General features: G+C 44.3%; 1 protein-coding gene across 1 annotated transcript in view; it reads left to right on the forward strand.

Moving 5' to 3' along the window:
• The window catches only part of RTN1 (reticulon 1), a 231887-nt gene that overhangs the window by 116130 nt on the left and 95160 nt on the right, over nucleotides 1–20597 (forward strand). Inside the window, exons 2-3 of the mRNA XM_004426207.3 lie at nucleotides 10–783; nucleotides 12496–13227. Of these exons, the coding sequence (XP_004426264.1) occupies nucleotides 10–783; nucleotides 12496–13227 (1506 nt within the window). The remainder of the gene's footprint in view (nucleotides 1–9; nucleotides 784–12495; nucleotides 13228–20597) is intronic.

Below are 20597 nucleotides of genomic sequence, written 5' to 3' on the forward strand. Positions count from 1 at the left end.
GATTTGTAGGTGCAGCCGCTGTCTCCAGTGCCATGGATCATACCTTTTCAACAGCATCAAAAGACGGGGAAGGAGCGTGTTACACGTCTCTGATTTCCAACATCTGTTACCCACCGCGGGAGGATTCTTCATATTTCACTGGAATTCTTCAGAAGGAAAACGGCCACGTCACTACTTCAGAGAGCCCTGAGGAGTTGAGTACTCCTGGACCCTCCTTATCAGATGTGACTGGGATGGAGCCTCGTGGCTTATTTAGTTCTGATTCTGGAATAGACATGACTCCTGCAGAGTCCACTGAAGTGAACAAGATCTTAGAAGATCCCCTGGACCAGATGAAAGCAGAAGCCTATAAATACATTGATATAGCCAGGTCAGAGGAGGTGAGATATCAGGAGCAACGTCACCCCAAGTTGGAAGAGAAAGACTTGGACTTGAAGAATAAGGACGCTGAAATCTCAACAAAATCAGAAGAGGCCCGTGAACCAGAGAAACCAGCTCCTGTGGAGGGAAAAATCCTCAAGGACCGTTTATTTGAAGAATCCACGTTTGCACCTTATGTAGATGATCTCCCTGAAGAACAGCACAGTGCCCCTGTGATCACTGCCCCTGTCAGGATTACGCTGACGGAGATCGAGCCTTCTGTTGAAACTGCTGCCCACGAGAAGACCCCCGAGAAGCAAGATATCTGTCTGAAACCAAGTCCTGACACAGTCCCCACAGTCACCGTCTCTGAGCCCGAAGATGACAGCCCAGGATCCGTCACTCCTCCATCTTCTGGAACAGGTAAGGGGACTGGTGTTCCCTGCCTTGGGAAAACCCAGCATATGGAAATCTGAATATTAAGGAACGAAAATCTGCATTCAGAATAGTTTACTATAGGGTCTCCTTAAGTCTGAGTTTAAATGATTTAAGTAACATACAACTTTTTCTGTCTTGTGCTCATTGTACAAAGGTTGAGATCCAGGATTTTCCTTAAAGTCCTATCAGAGTTGCTGAGTAAAATGTTTCTTTCTTCATTTGAGGAGAGATGGCACACTGGAAAGATTAAAATCCTCATGTGGCTCTACCATTCAGAGCAGAGAGCCAGGTGCTGCCTGCTTCTAGGTTAGCTTTCCTCCTGGACCCCACCACGTCTGCTGGAGGCATCACGGAGACAGCTCTGGCTGTCGTCCCCAGGCCGTCTGGGCCACCTGGACAGAGCATTCAACATTCCTGGCCCCAGCTTCAAGTCTGTTCAATGGAGGGGCGTTGGGTGGACCTCAGGGTCTTTTGGGGGGGACATGGCAGTGAGAGGAAACCTAAACAAAGGTCCTTCCTCAGCCCCCTTCAATCTTAGCACTGTCATTTCTCAGCAGAAATTCATATAATTTTAATTTTTAAACTAAAGATGTATTTGGTTAGAATAAAAAAAGTTCAGAATTCACTAGGCTATGATCTTTTTTAACTTGAACATTGTCCTACTCTGACTCAAGGCAGGGTGTTAAACCACACTCATACATCCTCTTAAACACAAAGGGGGCCTCCCATACCCAGGTGAGACCCCAGCGTGGTAGCACCCGTCCTGGGTGGCAGAGGGGAGCCTTTGCATCTCCACCTCTCGCAAATGCTCGTGAGGCATCAAGATGAAGAGGACGATGAGAGGTCCTTGAATCTTCCCCTGCCTCCAGTGGCTGGTGTTCTGACCTTACCCAAAAGTGATTTACAACCATTTTTGATTTGCAAAAAGTGATTTTCAGCACCTCAGGTTAAAGAGCTGCCACTGAATTCTTAAAACAGATCCAGAGCCTCACGATTAGGAGTGATTGCTCTAAATCCTGGTGATGTAAGGGGTCCAAGGGTTAGGACAGAGCAGACTTAACAGAAGTCCCTCGTGTTCTGTTTCCCTAAAGTTTTTAGCATCAATTCCTCCCCTTCCCCGACCTCAGACTCATTCAACTATAACACTCCAAGGATCTTGAAGATCCGCTGCACCAAGTCCCTGATTTTCAAATTCATTCATTCACTCAATAAACATTTTCTACACACTTTCTTTTGGTCAGCCTCTCTACTAGGCACTGGTGATGCTGGAATTGAAAAAACAAACAAAAACCAGTCCCTGCCTTCCAGTGGGACAGATGACGGGAAATAGTCACACTCCAGTGTGGTTTGTGTTCTGAGAGAGGGAAACATAGAGTGCTGAGGAGCATCCGAGTCCAGCAGCTCCCCAGGTGAACTGAGACCTGAAGTGACTCTTAGAGGTGCAGGAGGAATAAACAGGAGAAGGGGAGGGGTGGGCTTCCAGTCGGAGGAGGTGCAAGGACTCGGAGGTGTGAGGGCACAGTGAACTTTGCATGAGATGCAAATTGAGATTTGGGTAGTGATAACAAATAAGGAAACTAAGGCTCCAAATGAATTAGATGTGATATGTCCCAGTCTACAACATGAGGTAGGGGCATATCTGAGTCTCAAAGCCTCCTGTGGTCTTTTTGGCAATGCATTGTAAAACCCTTCTGTTATTCCATGACATAAAGATATTGATGCTCTAAAGATGTAAGCTACATTATCAGCTGTGTTTTACAGAGCACCAGGGTTGGCTGGTGGTCAGTTCAGAAGAACTTTAGCCAATCTTCAGGAGGAGTGGCATGCCCCAGCACATATAGGTCCAGTTACATGGCACTTGTCTCATGGGAAAATTACAAAGTTAGTGATAAAGACTTGCTACAGGGTTCATTAATTATTATGGAGTTTCCTTTTTTTTCCATAGTCATGGCTTTGGGATTCTGGAGCAACTTCAAGAGAAGACAAAGACAGATCTGGTTCTCATGATCTTGGAGTGTTATGATCTCAGGGTGCCTACTTGACAGCATGGGGTTAGGGCAATGGTTTTCTCTGTAGTTGCTCTTAATAAACATTCTAAGCAAGATTTATTCAAGAAAGAGAAGGTTCCTTGTCCCATTACACAGCTGTCTCCCATGTTCAGCTCCTATCTCCATACACACCCCGCATCATAGCACCTGAGTCATATGACAACAGATAAGAATAAAATTAGCAGGAGACATAGGAGGAATCAGCTTGTCATTGAGGCCTTTCTCCTGTTCTTTTTATCCCAAGAGGTTACCCTAATCCCCTTCCCATATGTGAGCCCCTGGCATCATGTGACCCTCTGCCCACAGACATTGGAGGATTTGGGCTCTGTTACATCTGTGGGGTCTTGAGTCACTCTGCCATTTCCAGTGCCAACAGATAAGACAAACACGAAGAATTATGTACAATCCTACATCAAAACCGAGGAAAAGGAAAGCATTCTGAACTAAAGGAGTTTATCATTGTTTAATAAATAAGGAAATCATCAATTCTGGAGAATAACTCTAATTATGTGAATTATGAATCTGGAGAAATTCTTATTTAGAGCAGAAGAATGAAGCTTAAGCAAGGAATCTATTTCCTACCATTCCAATAGATAATTCCATTTTGTAACTTTCTCCAACATACTTAACTATTTTCATCTTGTTAAATAATATACCCTGAGGTACAGAGGCAAAAATTCTTACGGCTTACATATTGAAAGCTTCTTCTCAGCAAACATCAGTCGTGAATACAAGCGAAGCATTTTAGGAAAACGTCGTAAGTGCGCTGATGCACCAGACCGTTGACTCATGGGCACCGCATTGTTTCTGACACAAACACCCAGGAGTATATGCTGGTGGTCCTGGATGTTCTTTGAGGCGTTAGCCGCAGAAAGGACCGTAATCGAGAGGTCATCATTAAACCACAGCTTCCCTCAGTAAGAAATAAGCAGTAAAAAGTAAATCAATTTAAACTTTTTGAAAATTAGTATTGCTATTTCCTTGCATTGATAAGGTCTGTGACCCTGCTACTCATTTTGAAAATTTATTCTTTTATCCAAGACATACTTATTGAGTGACTTCTATATGTCAGACATGTGCTGGCACCAGAGACATTGCAGTAAATAAGACGCATAAAGTCCCTGCCCTCATGGAGCTTACCTGCTAGTGAAAGGAGACAGACAATGAGAAGGAAACACAAAATAAATGGTGGAATTTCAGAGTGTGAGTACTACAAAGAGTGATAGAGTATTGGGCGTGAGGGGGTCAGGGATGGCCTCTCTGAGAAGGTGACGTGTTCTGAGATCTGAATGAGGAGAAGGAGCCCGCAATTCAAAGACAGGGGTTAAGAGAGTCCCAGGTACAGAGGACAGTAAACGCACAGGCCCGAGGCTGTATATTTTGGGAACTGAACGATGGTGCAAAGGAGCAGGAGCTCTGTGCTCTATGGCACAGAGCAGAGTTGGAGAGGGAGGCAGGGCCCAGGTCACTCAGGGCTTCACATGCTAGGGTAAGGAATTAGGATTTTGTTCCAAATGCAGTGGGGAACCATTGGAGGGTTTTAATCTGGGAAGTGATATCATTCATTCATTCATCTATTCACTTGACAAATATATGTTGACCATTTACTCCACGCCAGGCATTGTTCCATCACTGCTGGGGATACAGTGGTGAAACGCAACAAGATTCCTGCCTGCATGGAGCTTGCAGCCTGGTTGGGAAGACTAACACACAAATAAATAAATATATACTGTCATATCAGGTGGTTGTAATGTTTATGAAGAAAAACAAAGCAAGATACAGCATAAGAGTGATGGGGGTGGTGGTGAGGAAAGGCTTCTTTTTGCTGATGGCTTTGAGCAGAGGCCTGAATGGGGTGAGGCAGCAAGCCCTGGAGATCCTTGAGGAAGAGGTGCCAGGCTGAGGGGACAGGCAGTGCAGAGGCCTGGAGCTGGGGACATCTTCTGTGTTCAAGGAGCAGCTGGAAGTCAGTGTGGCTGGAGCGGGGAGAAGGAAAGGAAGGCTGGCAGGATCCAATTTGTGTTTTCAAATGATCCCTCTGGATGATGAGTGGAGAATGAGCCAGTAGCAAAGGGAGACCTGAATGCAGCATCATTCACAGTTGGACACTGGCATCTGCGACTTGGTAGACTGGCCCAAGTTCACCTTCCCTTTTCTCCTTCTGAATTGTATAGTCATAATTATCAGCAGCACCAAACCCATCTCCCCAGGTGAGGCAGTTCTAACCTTCACAGTTTCTATATTCTATTTGATTATTTTCCCTGACTCTTTCTAGCTTTGCTGTGTCAGTCCTGACACATAATAACCAGTATTTTAGCTAGAGGCCCATGAGGTTTTAAACAAGGGTAGGAAAGCTTGTGTTTTGTCCTAAAATTTTCCCTGCTTCCTCTTGCACTTTGTTAAACTTCTAGTTCCCATTAAGAACGAGGGCAATGTCTATAATATCTACTGAGTCCCATTTGGATTCTTTTTACGGTAGTACCTTCCTTTGTCCAAGATGAAACTCATCAAGCCGCTTCCTCCCACACCCCACAGCTGTCTGATATCCTCCTTACCCTTGAGTACCTAAAGCAAGATCCTTGAGCCTTCCTTTCTGAACCCCCCTCTAACAGAGTGGTTTTCAACTGGAGGTAGGGTTGCCAGATAAAATACTAATATTTCATAGGACATACTTATATAGAAAAAAATATTCATTGTTTAGCTGAGATTCACATTTAACTGAGTATCCTGTAATTTTATTTGCTAAATCAGCCAACCCTAACTGAAGGTGACCAGTAGAATCACCCTTGAAGTTACAAATTGCAGATGCCTGGGCCCCACCCAGACCTACTTCTACCAAGTCAGAATTTTGAGGGCAATTTTGGTCCCTGCACCTGATTAAGAACCGCTGATTGATAGATGTCAGCTAGTCCTCACATGAGGTCCATTTATGGAGTACCTCCTGTGTGCCAGGCACTGCACTGGTGCTGGGGAGATGAGAGTGAACAAAATACCTTGGGTGCCCTTTGCCCTCATGGTGCTTTCAGTCTGGGGTCAGGGGAGTGGGGGAGGGTGAAGAGGTGGGTGTTAATCAGTCATCACACAAACAAATACAAAGTCGCCCAGGGGCTCCCAGTTGCGCAGAGTGAGTGGGCACCAGTGGTTTCCTTAGGGACGCAGCATCAGGCTGGCTTGCACACAGGGTGGGCTGCCCTGCAAGGCCACTTTATCCTTCTGAGCCCAACACCCCAGCTGCCTGCTTCGTGTTCTCCTAGGAATGTACGAACAGGAGTTTGGTCAGTCCTAGCAGTTTGGATAGTCAGACAGAGGCTTCCAGCATGAGAAATTGGAAGGATGTGTGCCACAGGAAAGGAAGAAACATCTAAGATAAGAATTTTCTTCCCCTTCCTCATCAAAACAGCTCACTGTTCTAACTTCCATGTTTCTGTTTATGGAATTCCTGTTCATTTTACTCATCCAGGCTCACTATTTCTGAGTGACCTTTGACACCTCATTTTTTTTTCACCCACCACATGAATCAAGCCTCAAGTCTGTGGTTTCTCTCTCTTCAGTGTCTCTTGAATTGTCCTCTCTTTTTCCATCCCTATGGCCACCACAACTCATTAGGTTGTCATAATTTCTCCCCTCAGCTATTGCAATATCCTTTTAACGGGTCATCCTCCTTCTACTTCTTTCTCTCTTAAGATCACCCTAACCCTTCCAGGACCCACCAGAGCCTACCTGATAAAGTATTGACTTTTAAAGTAGTTTCCAGGGCCTTCCATGATCGGGGACCTGCTTAACTTTCTAGTCGCATCACCCTGTATCATTCCCCACAATAATCTAGTTAAACTTTTTTTTTTAAATTGAGATATTGCGAAATGACCACTACCATAAGTCTAGTTAACCTCATCACCACACATAGTTACACATTTTTTTTCTTGTGATGAGAACTTTTAAGATGTACCCTCTTAGCAATTTTCAAATATACAATCCAGTATTGTAGACTGTAGTCACCATCCTGTACATTACATCCCCAGGACTTACTTGTCTTATAACTGGAAGTTTGTATCTTTTGACTCCCTTCACCTATTTCGCCCATCCCCCCAACCCCCACCTCTGGCAACTACCAATCTGTTCTCTGTATCTGTGAGTTTGGTTTTTTTTAAGACTTCACATATAAGTGAGATCATACAGTATTTGTCTTTCTCTACCTGATTATCACTTAGCATAATGCCCTCCAGGTCCATCCATGTTGTCACAAATGGCGGGGTTTCCTAAACTTTTGAACTTGCCATTTATCGATGCAAATAACATCAATAGAACGGTTGTTCTATTGACAAGAGAGATAAGGTGAATTTTACTTGGGCCAGGCTGAGGACTATAATCTGGGAAGGTAGTCTCCACAAAGGAAGAAAGCATTCTGGAGAAGCATGGTTTTCAATACAGTTTTACACCTTTTTAGAACAAAGAACATAGATCAAACATGCCTAGGATACATATTCATCACAGTTTCAAAGAGATATTCAATTGCAGAGTAGCAGATCAACATGACCCCGATGTCCGGGAAAGGAACTTTATCTTCAGGAACACTGATACTGGTGTTACCCCCATACTGGTGTCGTAGAAAAGGAAGTATTCATCCTTATCTTCAAAGGGTGCATTCTTTTACTTTGAGATAATGTTTAATGCATCCGTTGATGGTTAGAGCAGATGTACAATGTATGTTTGATAGGCTATAAGTCAGGCTTCTTTTTAGTTCAGGCTGAATCAGGTTAAAACCAGAATAGCTACTCCATATACTTCAATGTGTGAAAATTTCTTGTCACATTCTTTAAACACACCCCTTCCTTTTCCACCTCCATGTCTTTGCTCCTGAAGTTCACTCTTCTTGGACAGTGTCTGCCTTTCAAGGCTCTATTTGCATTCCACAACTAATTCAAATGCAACTTCCTCAATTACCTCCTCTAAGTACCTCCTACAAATGTGTAGAACTTTGTACTACACATTTGCACTTAGCCCATTCTGTCTTGTTTTCTTCTTCTCTAGGAGAGAAAGGGAAAGTTGTGAGTCATCAACATAGTGACAGTAGTTGAGACCTAGTGATGGTGAAAGTGAATAAAATCACCTTGAATGTGGAGTGAGAAGAGAGCCTAGGTTAGAGTTCTGGGGAAGGCCACTTAATGGCTGGGAAAAGAATGATGAGGAGCTCACAAGGGTGACTGAGATCAGGAGAGTAAGGAGGAAAATCTGAGGAGGGTAGTATTGCAGAAGCCACAGGAGGAGTGGACAACATGTCAACTGCTGTTGAGAAGTCAAGTAAGATGAGAACTCAAAAATGATCTGGAAGTTATCAGTGAATTTAGGCAAGCAATATAGGCAGCATCCAGATTGAAATGGTATATTTATTCAGATTCAGATAAATCCTGAAATTTCAGTGGCTTAACATAATTGAAGTGACTTCTCACTCATACTGCAGTCTAATGCAGGTTAGGTAGTTCTGCTATAAATGCTGATTCAGGAAAAAAGCCTCTTTCATCTCTTTTTTTTAAAACCACTTTATAGAGATATAATTCACATACCACACAATTTTCCCATTTAAAGTGTACATTTTAATGGCTTTTAGTATATTCATAGAATTGTGTATCCATCACCATAATACATTTTAGAGCATTTTCATTACCTGCTGAAACCATGCACCCCTTAGCCATCATTCCCAAATCTCCCCATTTCCTATACATTTGCCTTGGGCAACCATGAATCTATCTTCTGTCTCTGTAGATTTGCCTATTCTGGACATTTCATATAAATGGAATGATACAATATGTGGTCTTTTGTGACTGCCTTATTTCACTTAGCATACTATTTTCAAGGTTTAGCCATGTTGTAGCATGTATCAGTACTTCATTCCTTTTTATGGCCAAACAGTATTCCACTGTATGGGTATATCACATTTTATTTGGGTTACTAAATAACATTGGGTTGTTTCCACTTTTTTGGCTGTTATGAACATTTATGTACAAGTTTTTGTATGGATATAGGTTTTTATTTCTCTACCTTGGAGTAGAATTGCTGGTCTATATTTAAATATTTGAGAAACTGACAGATTATTTTCCAAAGCAACTATACCATTTTACATTCCCATCAACAGTGTGAGGTTCCAATTTCTCTACATCCTTTCCAATACTTGTTACTGTCTGACTTGTTGATTCTAGCCATCCTGGTGGATGTGAAGTGGTGTCTCATTGTGGTTTTGATTTGCACTCCTCTGGTGAATAATGATGTTGAGCATATTTTCATATCCTTTTTGGTCACTTGTAAATCTTTGGAGAGATATCTAATCAAGTCCTTTGCCAAGTGTTTAATTGGGTTGTCTTTCTTGATTGCGTTGTATTCGTTTTTAATCTATTCCAGATACAAGTCCCTTATTAGATGCACGATTTGTAAAATTTTCTCCTACTCTGTGGATTGTGCTTTCACTTTCTTTTTTTTTTTTAATTATTTATTTATTTATTTATTTATTTATTTATTTATTTTCCTCCAAAGCCCCAGTAGATAGTTGTATGTCATAGCTGCACATCCTTCTAGTTGCTGTATGTGGGACGTGGCCTCAGCATGGCCGGAGAAGCGGTGCGTCAGTGCGTGGGGGCTGCCAGCAGCGGAGCGCGTGCACTTAACCGCTAAGCCATGGGGCCGGCCCCTCACTTTCTTGATGGTGTCCTCTGAAGCACAAAAGTGTTTAATTTTGATGAAGTCCAATTTATAAATTTTTATTTTGTTGCTTGTGCTTTTGGTGTCATATCTAAGAAATCATTGTCTAATCCAAGGTCACAAAGATCCATTTCTTCTAGAGTTTTCTGGTTTATGCTCTTTTATTTAGGTTTTAATCCGTTTGGAGTTAATTTTTGTTTAAGACATGAGGTAGGAGTCCAACTTCATTCTTTTGCATGTGGTTATTCAGTTCATTTTTCCTCTTCTTCTCTTTCTCAAAAATATAACCTGCCCCATCTCAAATCCCACCCCCTTTTTGAACAGATGTAGTGTGATATAGTGAGAAACACATGAAACAGAAAGACTTTAGTTCAAATTCAAGCCAAGTCATTTCTAGCCATGTGGCTATATCATTCAGGGTCCTGGCAGGAAACAAGGGACACACTCAAAGGTTGTAACCAAAGAGAGTTTAAAGAAGCGGCTATTTACAGACATGTAAAGACAGTTAACAGAACCAACAAAAGATGGCAGAGCACTCAAGGACTGGCAACATTAGAGATCCATTAGCCCCCTAGACCTAAAGAGCAAGGGTGCTCCGGAGACCTGCCGAGACCTGGGGCTTCAGAAGCAGTAAAAGGTGTATGTACCCCAACATTTCCCTCCTCCCACCCCTTCAGTGATTCCTGTTGGCTGAAAACAACCAGAAACCAGAGGGGAAGGGATTCCAGGTAATGCCTTCTGTGTAGGTCAGCCTCTCAGAGCACAGAACAGGGCAGAGAAAGATGGGAATGAGTCCAAGAGGGCAAAGACAGGAAAACCAGTACAGTGACCTTGGACACGTCGCTTAACCTATTGCTACTAGACTCTAAGCCCCATATATAAAGTGCCTGTAACCCAGCAGGTGCTCAACAAGTGGAGCTGTAACGATGCTGCTCCTGATGGTGTTCTGGAGGGCAGGCCATTCTTTCGTTTATTCGGCCTCTACTCCTTATCTTCCTCCTCCTCGCTCTGGCCTACCATTCAGAAGTAAGCCGATGTAGCTTTTACACCTTTATGCTGTTTGAAATCATATCAAAGAACTCCGCACAGCTTATTAAGGAACTAGCTGCTATAAAAGTAGAGTTTGGGATCATGCAATAAATATTTTAAAATTGTGTGCAAGATAATGAAGTGGTTGTTGTTTTAAGTTACAAAAAAACCAATATAGATCATATCAACATAGATCAGATCATAGATCATCCTCCAGTGGCCTCTCATTTCACTCAGAATAAAAGCCCTACGAGATCCCGCATGATCTGACCCCACTCCTCACATGTCTTTGGACTCCTTTCCTGTTAATCTTCCCCTTATTCATTTTGCCCAGACGTAATGGCCTCCTTTTGATACCCAGAAATCATTGCAGCTCCTGCCTCCGGGCCTTTGCACTATTTCCTCTGCTTGGCATGCTTTTCCTCTGGATATCTTCATGAGTCACTCTGATTCCTCAAGTCTTGAATAGAGGTTAGCTTCTCAGTGAGCCCTATCTTGACTCCCCTATTTAAAATTGCAAACTCATCCTCACCCTGTCCCAGCACTCCTGATCCCTTTACCCTAAGCTACTGTTTTTGCATAGCACTTAACATCTTCTAGTATGCTATATGCTTTACTTATTACGTATATTATTTATGTACTGTGTTCTCTTCCAACTAGAATATAAGCAGAGATTTTGTTATCTATTTTACTAATGTATCCCAAGTGCCTAGAAGTGAGCCTAAAACACAGTAGGTTCTCCGTAAATAATAGATGAATGGATGGTGGATGGATAAAGATGAAATCAATTCTGCCTTATAGAGAATTAGAAAAATCTAAAATGTTTTACCCATCGGGGTTCTCCTGCAATCCTACAGCAATAGATTACCTAGCCATAGATAGTCTACTCCTCCTCCTCCATAAATCCCTCCCAGTGACCTCAAAGCTTTGGAGAAATGACAAGTAGTTCTTGTTTATAGAAGGGCCAGAGACCACCATCAGGATATTCTGAAATAAGGCCTTGCTGTATGACAAGGGAAAAACCAAACTCCTGAGAACTGTTGTCATGGTGATCCCACGTAGTCTCATCTAAGGGAGAGAAGCATGAGCAAGATTGCTGGTGAGGTTTTGGGGCCATCTGGATAAATATGAGGCAGAAGGCAGGCGTTCACCCAGGGGACTGGGGGTGACCCTCAGGTTTTGTTCTTCTCAAGAGGAGGTGAAGAGAGGAAAAAGAATGGCAGTGGGCTCCACCATTAGAAGCCCTGTGAGATCGTGCATTATGGTAACCTGCACAGCCTGCTTGGTGGAATTGGCAAAAACTCTCTCTTATATTACTCCACCTTGTTACACTTTTCACTAAAAAAGTGTAAAAGTATTGATTCTTATGGGAAATATAAAGCTCAGAAATCGAGTTGTGTACAAGGATCCAAATTAGCTTTCTTTGTCTTATTGAAGGAAGGAACATAAACAGCAATGGACAAGGAGTAATGGATGATTTTCATATTTGTTGATATTAGTTGGCCAAATTAGGGTTATATACGTCAGATTATCTGATGAAATCTGTGAAATTGGAAAACTTCCCTGAGAAAATGAATCAGAAATTAAAACCATGACTTCTAGAATCTTTGCCACATTGAAACGGAAAAACCAACCGAGGTGCTATCACTAAGAAACTGCTGGGTCATTTTTTAAAATAGCTGGATTAAGATAGGTATGTAAAACACTTGATTAATTGGGCCATAGCAGTAATTAGCCTTTTAGTTCAGGTGGCCTGTCTTTCCAGCATAGCCCTGGAAACAGACTATTTTTGTGCAAATGAGACATGTGTTTCTTAAGCAACTAGAAAACATCTCCCCTAATGGAATTTTGTTTTATTTCTTCTCTCTTTGTCCATCTGTCTGTCCGTGTGTGTGCCTCTCTGGCTCTTCTGCGCTCTGTGGGACGACAGAACCATCTGTTGCAGAATCGCAGGGGAAATGCAGCATCTCCGAGGATGAGCTGATCACTGCCATTAAAGAAGCAAAGGGGTTATCATACGCAACTGCTGAGAGCCCGCGGCCCGCTGGCCAGGGGGCCGACAGGCCTATGGCCAAGGCCAGATCCGGGCTGCCGACCATCCCCAGCCCCCTGGACCACGAGGCCAGCAGCGCGGAGTCCGGGGACTCGGAGATCGAGCTGGTGTCCGAGGACCCGCTGGCCGCCGAGGACACGCTGCCCTCGGGTTACGTGACCTTCGGCCACGTGGGCGGCCCGCCGCCGTCGCCGGCCTCGCCGTCCATCCAGTACAGCATCCTGAGGGAGGAGCGCGAGGCCGAGCTGGACAGCGAGCTCATCATCGAGTCGTGTGACGCGTCCTCGGCCTCGGAGGAGAGCCCCAAGCGGGAGCAGGACTCGCCCCCGGTGAAGCCCGGCGCCCTGGACGCCATCCGGGAGGAGCCGGGCGCCCGGGCCGAGGAGCGCGCGCCCAGCCGGCGGGGCCTGGCCGAGTTGCCCTCGGCTGCCCCCCACAGCGGCCCCGAGCTGCCCTCTGCAGACCGAGCCCCCGAGCCCGAGGGGCCCGCGGTGCCGCAGAAGCCTGAGGAAGCGGCGAGTTCCAGCCAAAGCCCCGCGGCCACCAGGGGCTCGGGGCCGCGAGGTCCCGGCGTCGCGCCCCCTTTGCGGTTTCTCAATAAGCAGAAAGGTAAAGTGACAGCTTCCTGACTGAAGCAGAGTTGTCTGCTTACTGTTCTCCCGCTGGGTGCTCTGAGGTGTTCAGCAGGGGCCTCAGTGCTGAAGTCATGTCCTAGCTGCTCAAATGACTGACCAGAGAACAATTCCAGGGGGGCTGGGGAGGAGATGAGAGAGTTCAGATTCACAGCTGGGACTTGCGGCAGAGCCACGTGCTGTGCTGGGCTGGCTGAACCCCAATATGAATGCCCAATAATGAGCGGGATTGTGTACGCTCCAAGATCTCCTGAATGGAGTGAGTGTGTCCCTCCATTCACTCCAGGGCTGAGTTTCCTCCTGGGAAGGGATGATTTTGTCATTGTCCAGGCTCATTTCATATTTCCTACCCCCTCAGTGATGGGGAGTGGCTACAGTCCCTCTAGGTGCTGGAACCCATCATGAGCACATCCATTTTGCCAGCCAAATGTGTTTCTTAAATGGGCCAAGTGGATCTCAGCGCCATCCTCTCTTACCCAAGAAACAAAGGATTTTGACCTTGGTAAGGTTTTCGTGTCCCAGCTAGTCAGGAAACACAGGGACCAAAGTTGGTTCCAGAGTTTCTCTTGTCCCTAAGCAAGACCTAAGGTGACTAATTAATTTTTAAAGTCACCTATAACTTAGAATGGTTTTAATTTGGCCATTATATTTTCCCTATGAGAAATCTTGAGTTGAATGAAGTCTTCAAATGCTGGAAAAATGGAAGTCATTATTTTATCTTCCAGACATTGCATGTGTAGAGGGCATTTTTCTCCCAAAATCATCCACCACACCGGATTGCAGTGTGTTATGGGATTCAGGAGAGGAATCAAAGAGTCAGGTGATAAATTAGGCCCTGCACAGTCGAGTTAATGGCCTACAGTGAGTGGAGGTAGAGAGCCCCTCCCCAGATCCTGGGGAGAAGAATGTCCAGGTAAAACCTTAAAACAAACCCTAGAAAGCAACTTTATTCACAGTCCCCTCCCACCCATCTCCTCTGCTTTTTGTTTCTTTAGAAGTATTTTGCCTTCTGGGGGTAAAAGATTTCGAGAGTACACCCTCCTGCCTGCCTATACGCTAACTTCAATGATGTTAGTAGCAATTAAAGTGCTTTATATAAAAATAGAGGACAAAATCTTTCTCATTATAGCTTCTAAATTCTTTAAAATTAACACATTGGAATGGGGAAAACTAGAGAAATGTAACAAAAAGATAACCTAACCTGGCTGCATGGTTGCTAGTGCCTTAGACATGTGGCATCGTGTGGGGGCCAATATAATTCCTCTTAATTTCCCAAATAACTCTTCCACGAGAATTTAAAGTGTATTTAGTGTGTGCAATAGAGAGATTATTTGATGACAAATTTAACAGTGGAAATGTGTATTTGTTAGGTGAATATTAAAACTAATTTGGATTCTTTTGCCACCATCTGGCTGTGGTGGGAAAGGACCCTGCAGCTTTCTGGGAGCCTTGGGAAACAGCATTAGCATGAACAACCTGCGGCCCCTGCGGCTCCTGCGGCCCCAGAGCAGTGGAGCTGGAGTCATGCTGAGTGTGAGTTCATGTCACTGTACTGTAACGGGCGTGTGTTTCCATTTTATCCCCTAACTAGTGTCCCTGAAATAGTCACTGTGTGCACAGGGCTGTTCAAATATATTTATTCTCAAAAGTAGTAAATCTGAAGGCTAGTAAAGAGAAAATGGTATTTTGCAGGCCCATTTCCCTCCCTAGTAAATTTGAGAGACAAGTACAGCAGCTGGGACTGAGTGACCAGACACCCGATGAAGAGCTGAGGCGGTGGAAACTGGAGCTGCGAATGCCAAGGCTCAGAGCATCTTTTATGGCCAAATCTGGTGTCCTTCTAATCTCTGTGCAAGTTGCCCCATATGGCTTGGACATGCTGCAGCTAAGTTTAGATGCTAGAGGAGAGAATGGCAGTCTTTTGAAGGATTAAGGCATGCCCGGGTGAATAGCCTCTGCTCTCTTCTGGGCTCAGGGGTCCTTTGAAATCCAGTCTCCCACTGAAACTCACTGCTTAGCTGCATTATCTGTGAAGAGTCGAAAAGGCCGTCTGGGGCAGCCCATCCCTGGAGGTCCAGGGTGGATGACTCAGTGCCACCAGGAGGTTATTTGAGCTCTGATGTTCCTCTGGTCTCACCTGCTCCGTCTCAGCAGGTGAGAGGATCAGTGATGCCCAGCACCCCCACCCCGCCAAGGCTGTTCTTAATCACTGTCAGAGGACGGTAGGCTTGTGCTCAAGTCAAGTGTGACTCCCCTCAGCAGTGAGGTCAGGTCAGCTTGGTAGTTTCTTGCTTTTGTCCACTGAAGCCTCTGGCAGTATAAATGCATTCAAGTTCATGGATTCACAAGTAAGCTCACTGGCCTGGCTTTGGAGTCATCCTGCTGATGCTGGGCTAAGTTTCAGAACGGTCCAGAAATATTTAGAATAAGGTTTGGCAGATATCTGATGGCATCGCGGCACGTACTGTCAAGGAGCGTCAGGCTTTACAGCATACATGCCCTGTCACAGTGTATTTTGGAGCTTTTCTGACTTTCAGGGACCTCTGCTGCTGTTGCACTGGAGACGAAATGTGGGTCACCATATTCCAGTTTCCCTTCTCTGTGCACCCCTGAGCTCCTGCTCCCCTGTAATTCTGCTCCCCCACACCTTCCGGGATGGTGTATTTTGAACATTCAACTCTAACTGGGCAGATCAGTTTTCGTTGCTGCAAGGTTAGCCCTGTTGGGAAGGTCTGAGTGAAAAGCCAATAAAAAATTCTCAATAAAACACTAATACCCAATGTTACTCATCAGGATGAATATGTGGTATTTTCCAAACCTGTTTGATTGCAGAATCCTTTTTATTAGAGTGTGCCTCAGGGTTTGCCTTCTGGGAACACTTTTGGGGAAATTGTGTTCTCTTCGTACTCACTTTCATCCCCTGCATTCTGATTTCCTTGCAACTCAGAAGTGTGGTGCTTGGACCAGCCGTGTGGATATCATGTGGGAGCCTGTTAGAAGTCTCAGGCTCCATCCCAGAGCTGATGAATCAGAATTTGCATTTTAATAAGATCCTTTAGTGATTCCTATGCACATGACAGCTCGAGAAGCAGTGTTTTAGAGTATGGCAGTCAGTTTTCACATTCCCACCTGAAATCGTTCTAAGAAAGCTCACCAACAACAACCTTCTTGCCCAAAAAATGGCCTCTTTTCAGTCTCGTCTTTCTTGTCCTCTCTGGTAATTTAATGTCATACTCCTGACCAGTTCTTAAAGCATTAGTGAGAAAGTAAAGTCTGTTCATAATAATAAATTTAAACTGTACAAAATGATACAAAATAAAAAGCGAAAGTTCTCTACTCCACTCTCCTATTCCTAATTCTCAAAGATAACCACCGGCTTTTGTTTTGTTCTGATTTGTTTTTGTTCCTTTCAGAAATTTTCTTTAAGTATGTGGGCATATAGTTTTTCATTGCACAAATGATATCATAGTGAACAGGCTGTTCTGGAACTTATTTCATTTAACAGTAGAATTAGGATGACACCAATTCACATGGAGATTGTTTTCTCTGTCTCAAAACTTTTGTGCTCCCTTACTTCATGATGTTGCTCCCTCCTGGTTCTCCCCTTACTCTCTGACCTCATTTCCAGTCTCTTTTGCTACCTTCCTTGCAATTCCTCTGTCTCGCCCCTGAGTCTGTCCGTCTTTCTTCGTCCCTCGTTTTCTTGCTCTCACCCACACAGGTTTTCAGCCACCGTCTGGTGTGTAGCACCCCCCAGATCTCTGGCCTTGGAGAAGTCCTCTCCTCTGAGCTCCAAGCACATTTCCCCACTGTTTACTGGACACCCCAAAGACCCCACAAATTTAGTATATTGATGTTATTTGTCAAAATCTGCTTATTTCCTTCCTCTATTCCCTTCCTGAGCGAATGAAGGGATATCATTCGAGCTTCAGTTTGGTGTGAACGTTCAAATCAGTAGTGAGCAAAGACTCATTAGCCTGAGACAAAGTTAAAAAAGTACAACTCGATTGTAATTCCTTCAGTGGAGGTCTTGCTGTGGTGTTTGGTTATGAAATTATCATCCAAATCATCTGGAATGTTCTTAATATTTGAAAAATTATTATCAAAATAAAAATACAAATCGTAAAAATTCTCTGTGGAACTCTCAAGAATGCATCCAGTGACCCCAGTTTGAGAAATATTGGTTTAGTCAACGGTTCCCAAAGTGTTGCCTGGGCACCGGGTCCCTCAGAATCTCCTGGAGTGCTGATGAAAAATGCAAGTCCTCGCTCTGCCCCTGCCCCAGAACTACAGAATCAGAATGGGCCAGGGCATAACCTGCGCTTTTAATAAGCATGCTGAAGAGAATTTTGGTTGTAAGCAGATGAGCTGAGCAGCCCAGACCTGTAGTGAAAAACACCTTGGTGAGCATGCCCCAGGCGTATGTTGTTTTGTAGTTAGCTGTTTCCACCCTTCCTGCACCCTGGGAGGCAGGCCTCTGTACCTTCTCTCTGTGGACGCCAGCTGCAGCAGCCTGAGCCTGCAGGGCTCAGCCCCTGTGGCAGAGGAAAGCTTATCTCCTCCTTGGGGGAGTGATTTGCAGGAAGGCTACCAGATGGAGGTCTTCTCAAATAGACCCAGCATTTGTAATGTTTATGTTTACTTGTCATTATTACACCAGATATTGCTTCTCTCCTAAAATATTTGGGAGAGAACCAAGATAAGTGTGAACCATTTACTTTTCTTCTGGTAACTCTAAAAAAAGTCATTAGACTCTAGTCCCATATTTATTTGCTTCCAGGAGACTGAATTCGTAAATCAGGCTGTAAAGATTCTTGGAAAGTCTCTCTCTTTGCGGATTTCAGAATCAGCCTGAGGACTTGTTCCCCTTCCCCACCACCTACTGCCCTGGTGCCAGCTTTCAGCAAGATGGACCAGTAACTGCCGGGTAAAGTCTGGCTTCTGTGAGGACATATGCCGTGTAAATACTTGATGGAGACATCAAGCCTTCTGTCTTAGACTATTCAGAGCAGTTAAGCTACTTTGGTGAGACTTTGCCCAGTGATAGAAGGTTGTCTCCTGGCCTGGGCATCTCAGAATGAGGCTGCCAGTAGCCAGTTCACCTCACTGGCTTTTCCTTTTGAAGCAGTCACAAGGTTAGTATTGTCCCAGATTGCATATTGATCTATGTGTTTTATTTTATTTATTATTATTTTTGTGTGTGAGGAAGATTGGCCCCTGAGCTAACATCTGCCAGTCCTCCTCCTTTTGCTGAGGAAGACTGGCCGTGGGCTAACATCCATGCCCATCTTCCTCCACTTTACATGGGACACCGACACAGCATGGCTTGACAAGCGGTGCATCGGTGCGCGCCTGGGATCCGAACCGGCGAACCCCTGGCCGCCACAGCGGAGTGCGCACACTTAACCGCTTGCGCCACTGGGCCGGCCCTGCAATCTATGTGTTTTAAATGGTGGCTTCAGGACACTGGAGAGATTTCCTTCTCAGCCTTGGACAGAGTTGCTCCAAATCGTGGTGGCCCGAGAAGTTATTATTTCTGGGGACAGATATTCTTGACACTTCACCTCCAGGATTTGTATATAGATCCCAAATGGTTATTGTACCTCTGTAATATTTTGATGCTAATTCTTTGGAACACAATAAACCCTGCCTCCCTAGTAAATTTCACCTGGGCACAGAATAGGGCATAGATTAGCTCCTAAGATGGATTCAAGGCAACCTTGAACTTGCCTGTAGAGATAGACTTCACAGACGGCAAACATTGTGGTGCCTCTAAGAAATAATGACCCTATTTAGGTGGTGATCCTGATTCCCCATCCAGCCCCTTTATCCCTCACATAAATCATCCTTGCTTACTGATGCAGTCATGCGGCTTGCGGGATATAATTCACATATTTCTACTTCTCGGAGCCAAGCCTGGCTCCAGGGGATTCTCCACCCCTTTTAAATGCTAACCTCACTTTCCTCTAAAGCCTGGGTGAGATACTCATAGACATGGTCTCTGCACTTCTGGATTCTATCTTTGTAACCAAACAAAACGCTCCTGTAATACAAAATGAAATAAATTTTATCCCAGGTTATGCCAGCTCTGCCAAAGCAAGACTTTTACCAATTCATTCATTCATCCTTCCTTTGATTCAACCAATATGGCATACTACGTGCCTGACACTAGCGATAAAGTTGACTAAGGCAGACATGAATCCACCCCTTGTAGGGTTGACCCTGGAGGGGGAGTTTAAATTAGAAAGGACATCAGCAGAGTGGTGTGTGGGAGTGTGCCTGGTGGTGGTGACACTTGTACAGGAAGGTCACAGCAGGAGGAAGCTGAGCCGTCAACTGTGGCAGGAGGTGATTCAAGACCGTTGCGAACAGTAGAAAATGCAAAGGCCAGAGGCAGGGAAGTTCTGGGGTCGTTCTAGAAACTGGAAAAAAGGTCTGTGTGGCTACAGTGTGGTAGACAAAGGGGAGTGGGGCAAGAAATGGTGTTGGAAGGTTGACAGTGCCCTTTCATGCTCAGACCAGAGTGCAACATTTTGTCTTTATCCCAAACATTGCAAGAAGCCGCTGTGAAAGTGGTGGTTTTTTTTCCTCATTCTTTTTTTATTTTGTGCCTATTTATTTGTTTTCATGGCAAACTATTATTATTTTAAAATTTACATGCAGTAAAATTGAATTTTACTTTTGATGTACAGTTCTGTGAGTTTTTTAACAATTATTTTATTGAGGTCATACTGGCTTATAACTGTGTAACTTCAGATGTACATTATTATATTTCAGTTTCTGTGTAGACTGCATTGTGTTCACCATCAGTAGTCTAGTTTTGATCTGTCACCATACGTATGTGCTCCTTTACCCCTTTCACCCACCCCCCCAATCCCCTTCCCCTCTGGTAATCACCAATCTGTTCTCCATATCTATGTGTTTATCTTCCACATATAAGTGAAATCATGTGGTATTTGTCTTTGTCTGACTTATTTTGCTTAACATAATACCCTCAAGCTCCACCCGTGTTATTGCAAATGGCACAATTTTGTCTTTTTTTATGGCTGAGTAGTATTCCATTGTATATATCACATCTTCTTTATCCATTCATCTGTTCACGGGCATTTGAGTTGCTTCCACGTCTTGGCTATTGTGAGTAATGCTGTGATGAACATAGGGGTGCATATATCTTTTTGAATTGTTGATTTCAAGTTCTTTGGATAAATACCCAGTAGTGGGATAGCTGGGTCATATGGTATTTTTATTTTTAATTTTTTGAGAAATCTCCATACTGTTTTCCATAGTGGCTGCACCAGTTTGCATTCCCACCAGCAGTGTATGAGAGTTCCCTTTTCTCCACATCCT

Source organism: Ceratotherium simum, chromosome 24 (genome assembly GCF_057802395.1).
Source record: "Ceratotherium simum simum isolate JZ-2026a chromosome 24, ASM5780239v1, whole genome shotgun sequence".
Classification (NCBI taxonomy): domain Eukaryota; kingdom Metazoa; phylum Chordata; class Mammalia; order Perissodactyla; family Rhinocerotidae; genus Ceratotherium; species Ceratotherium simum.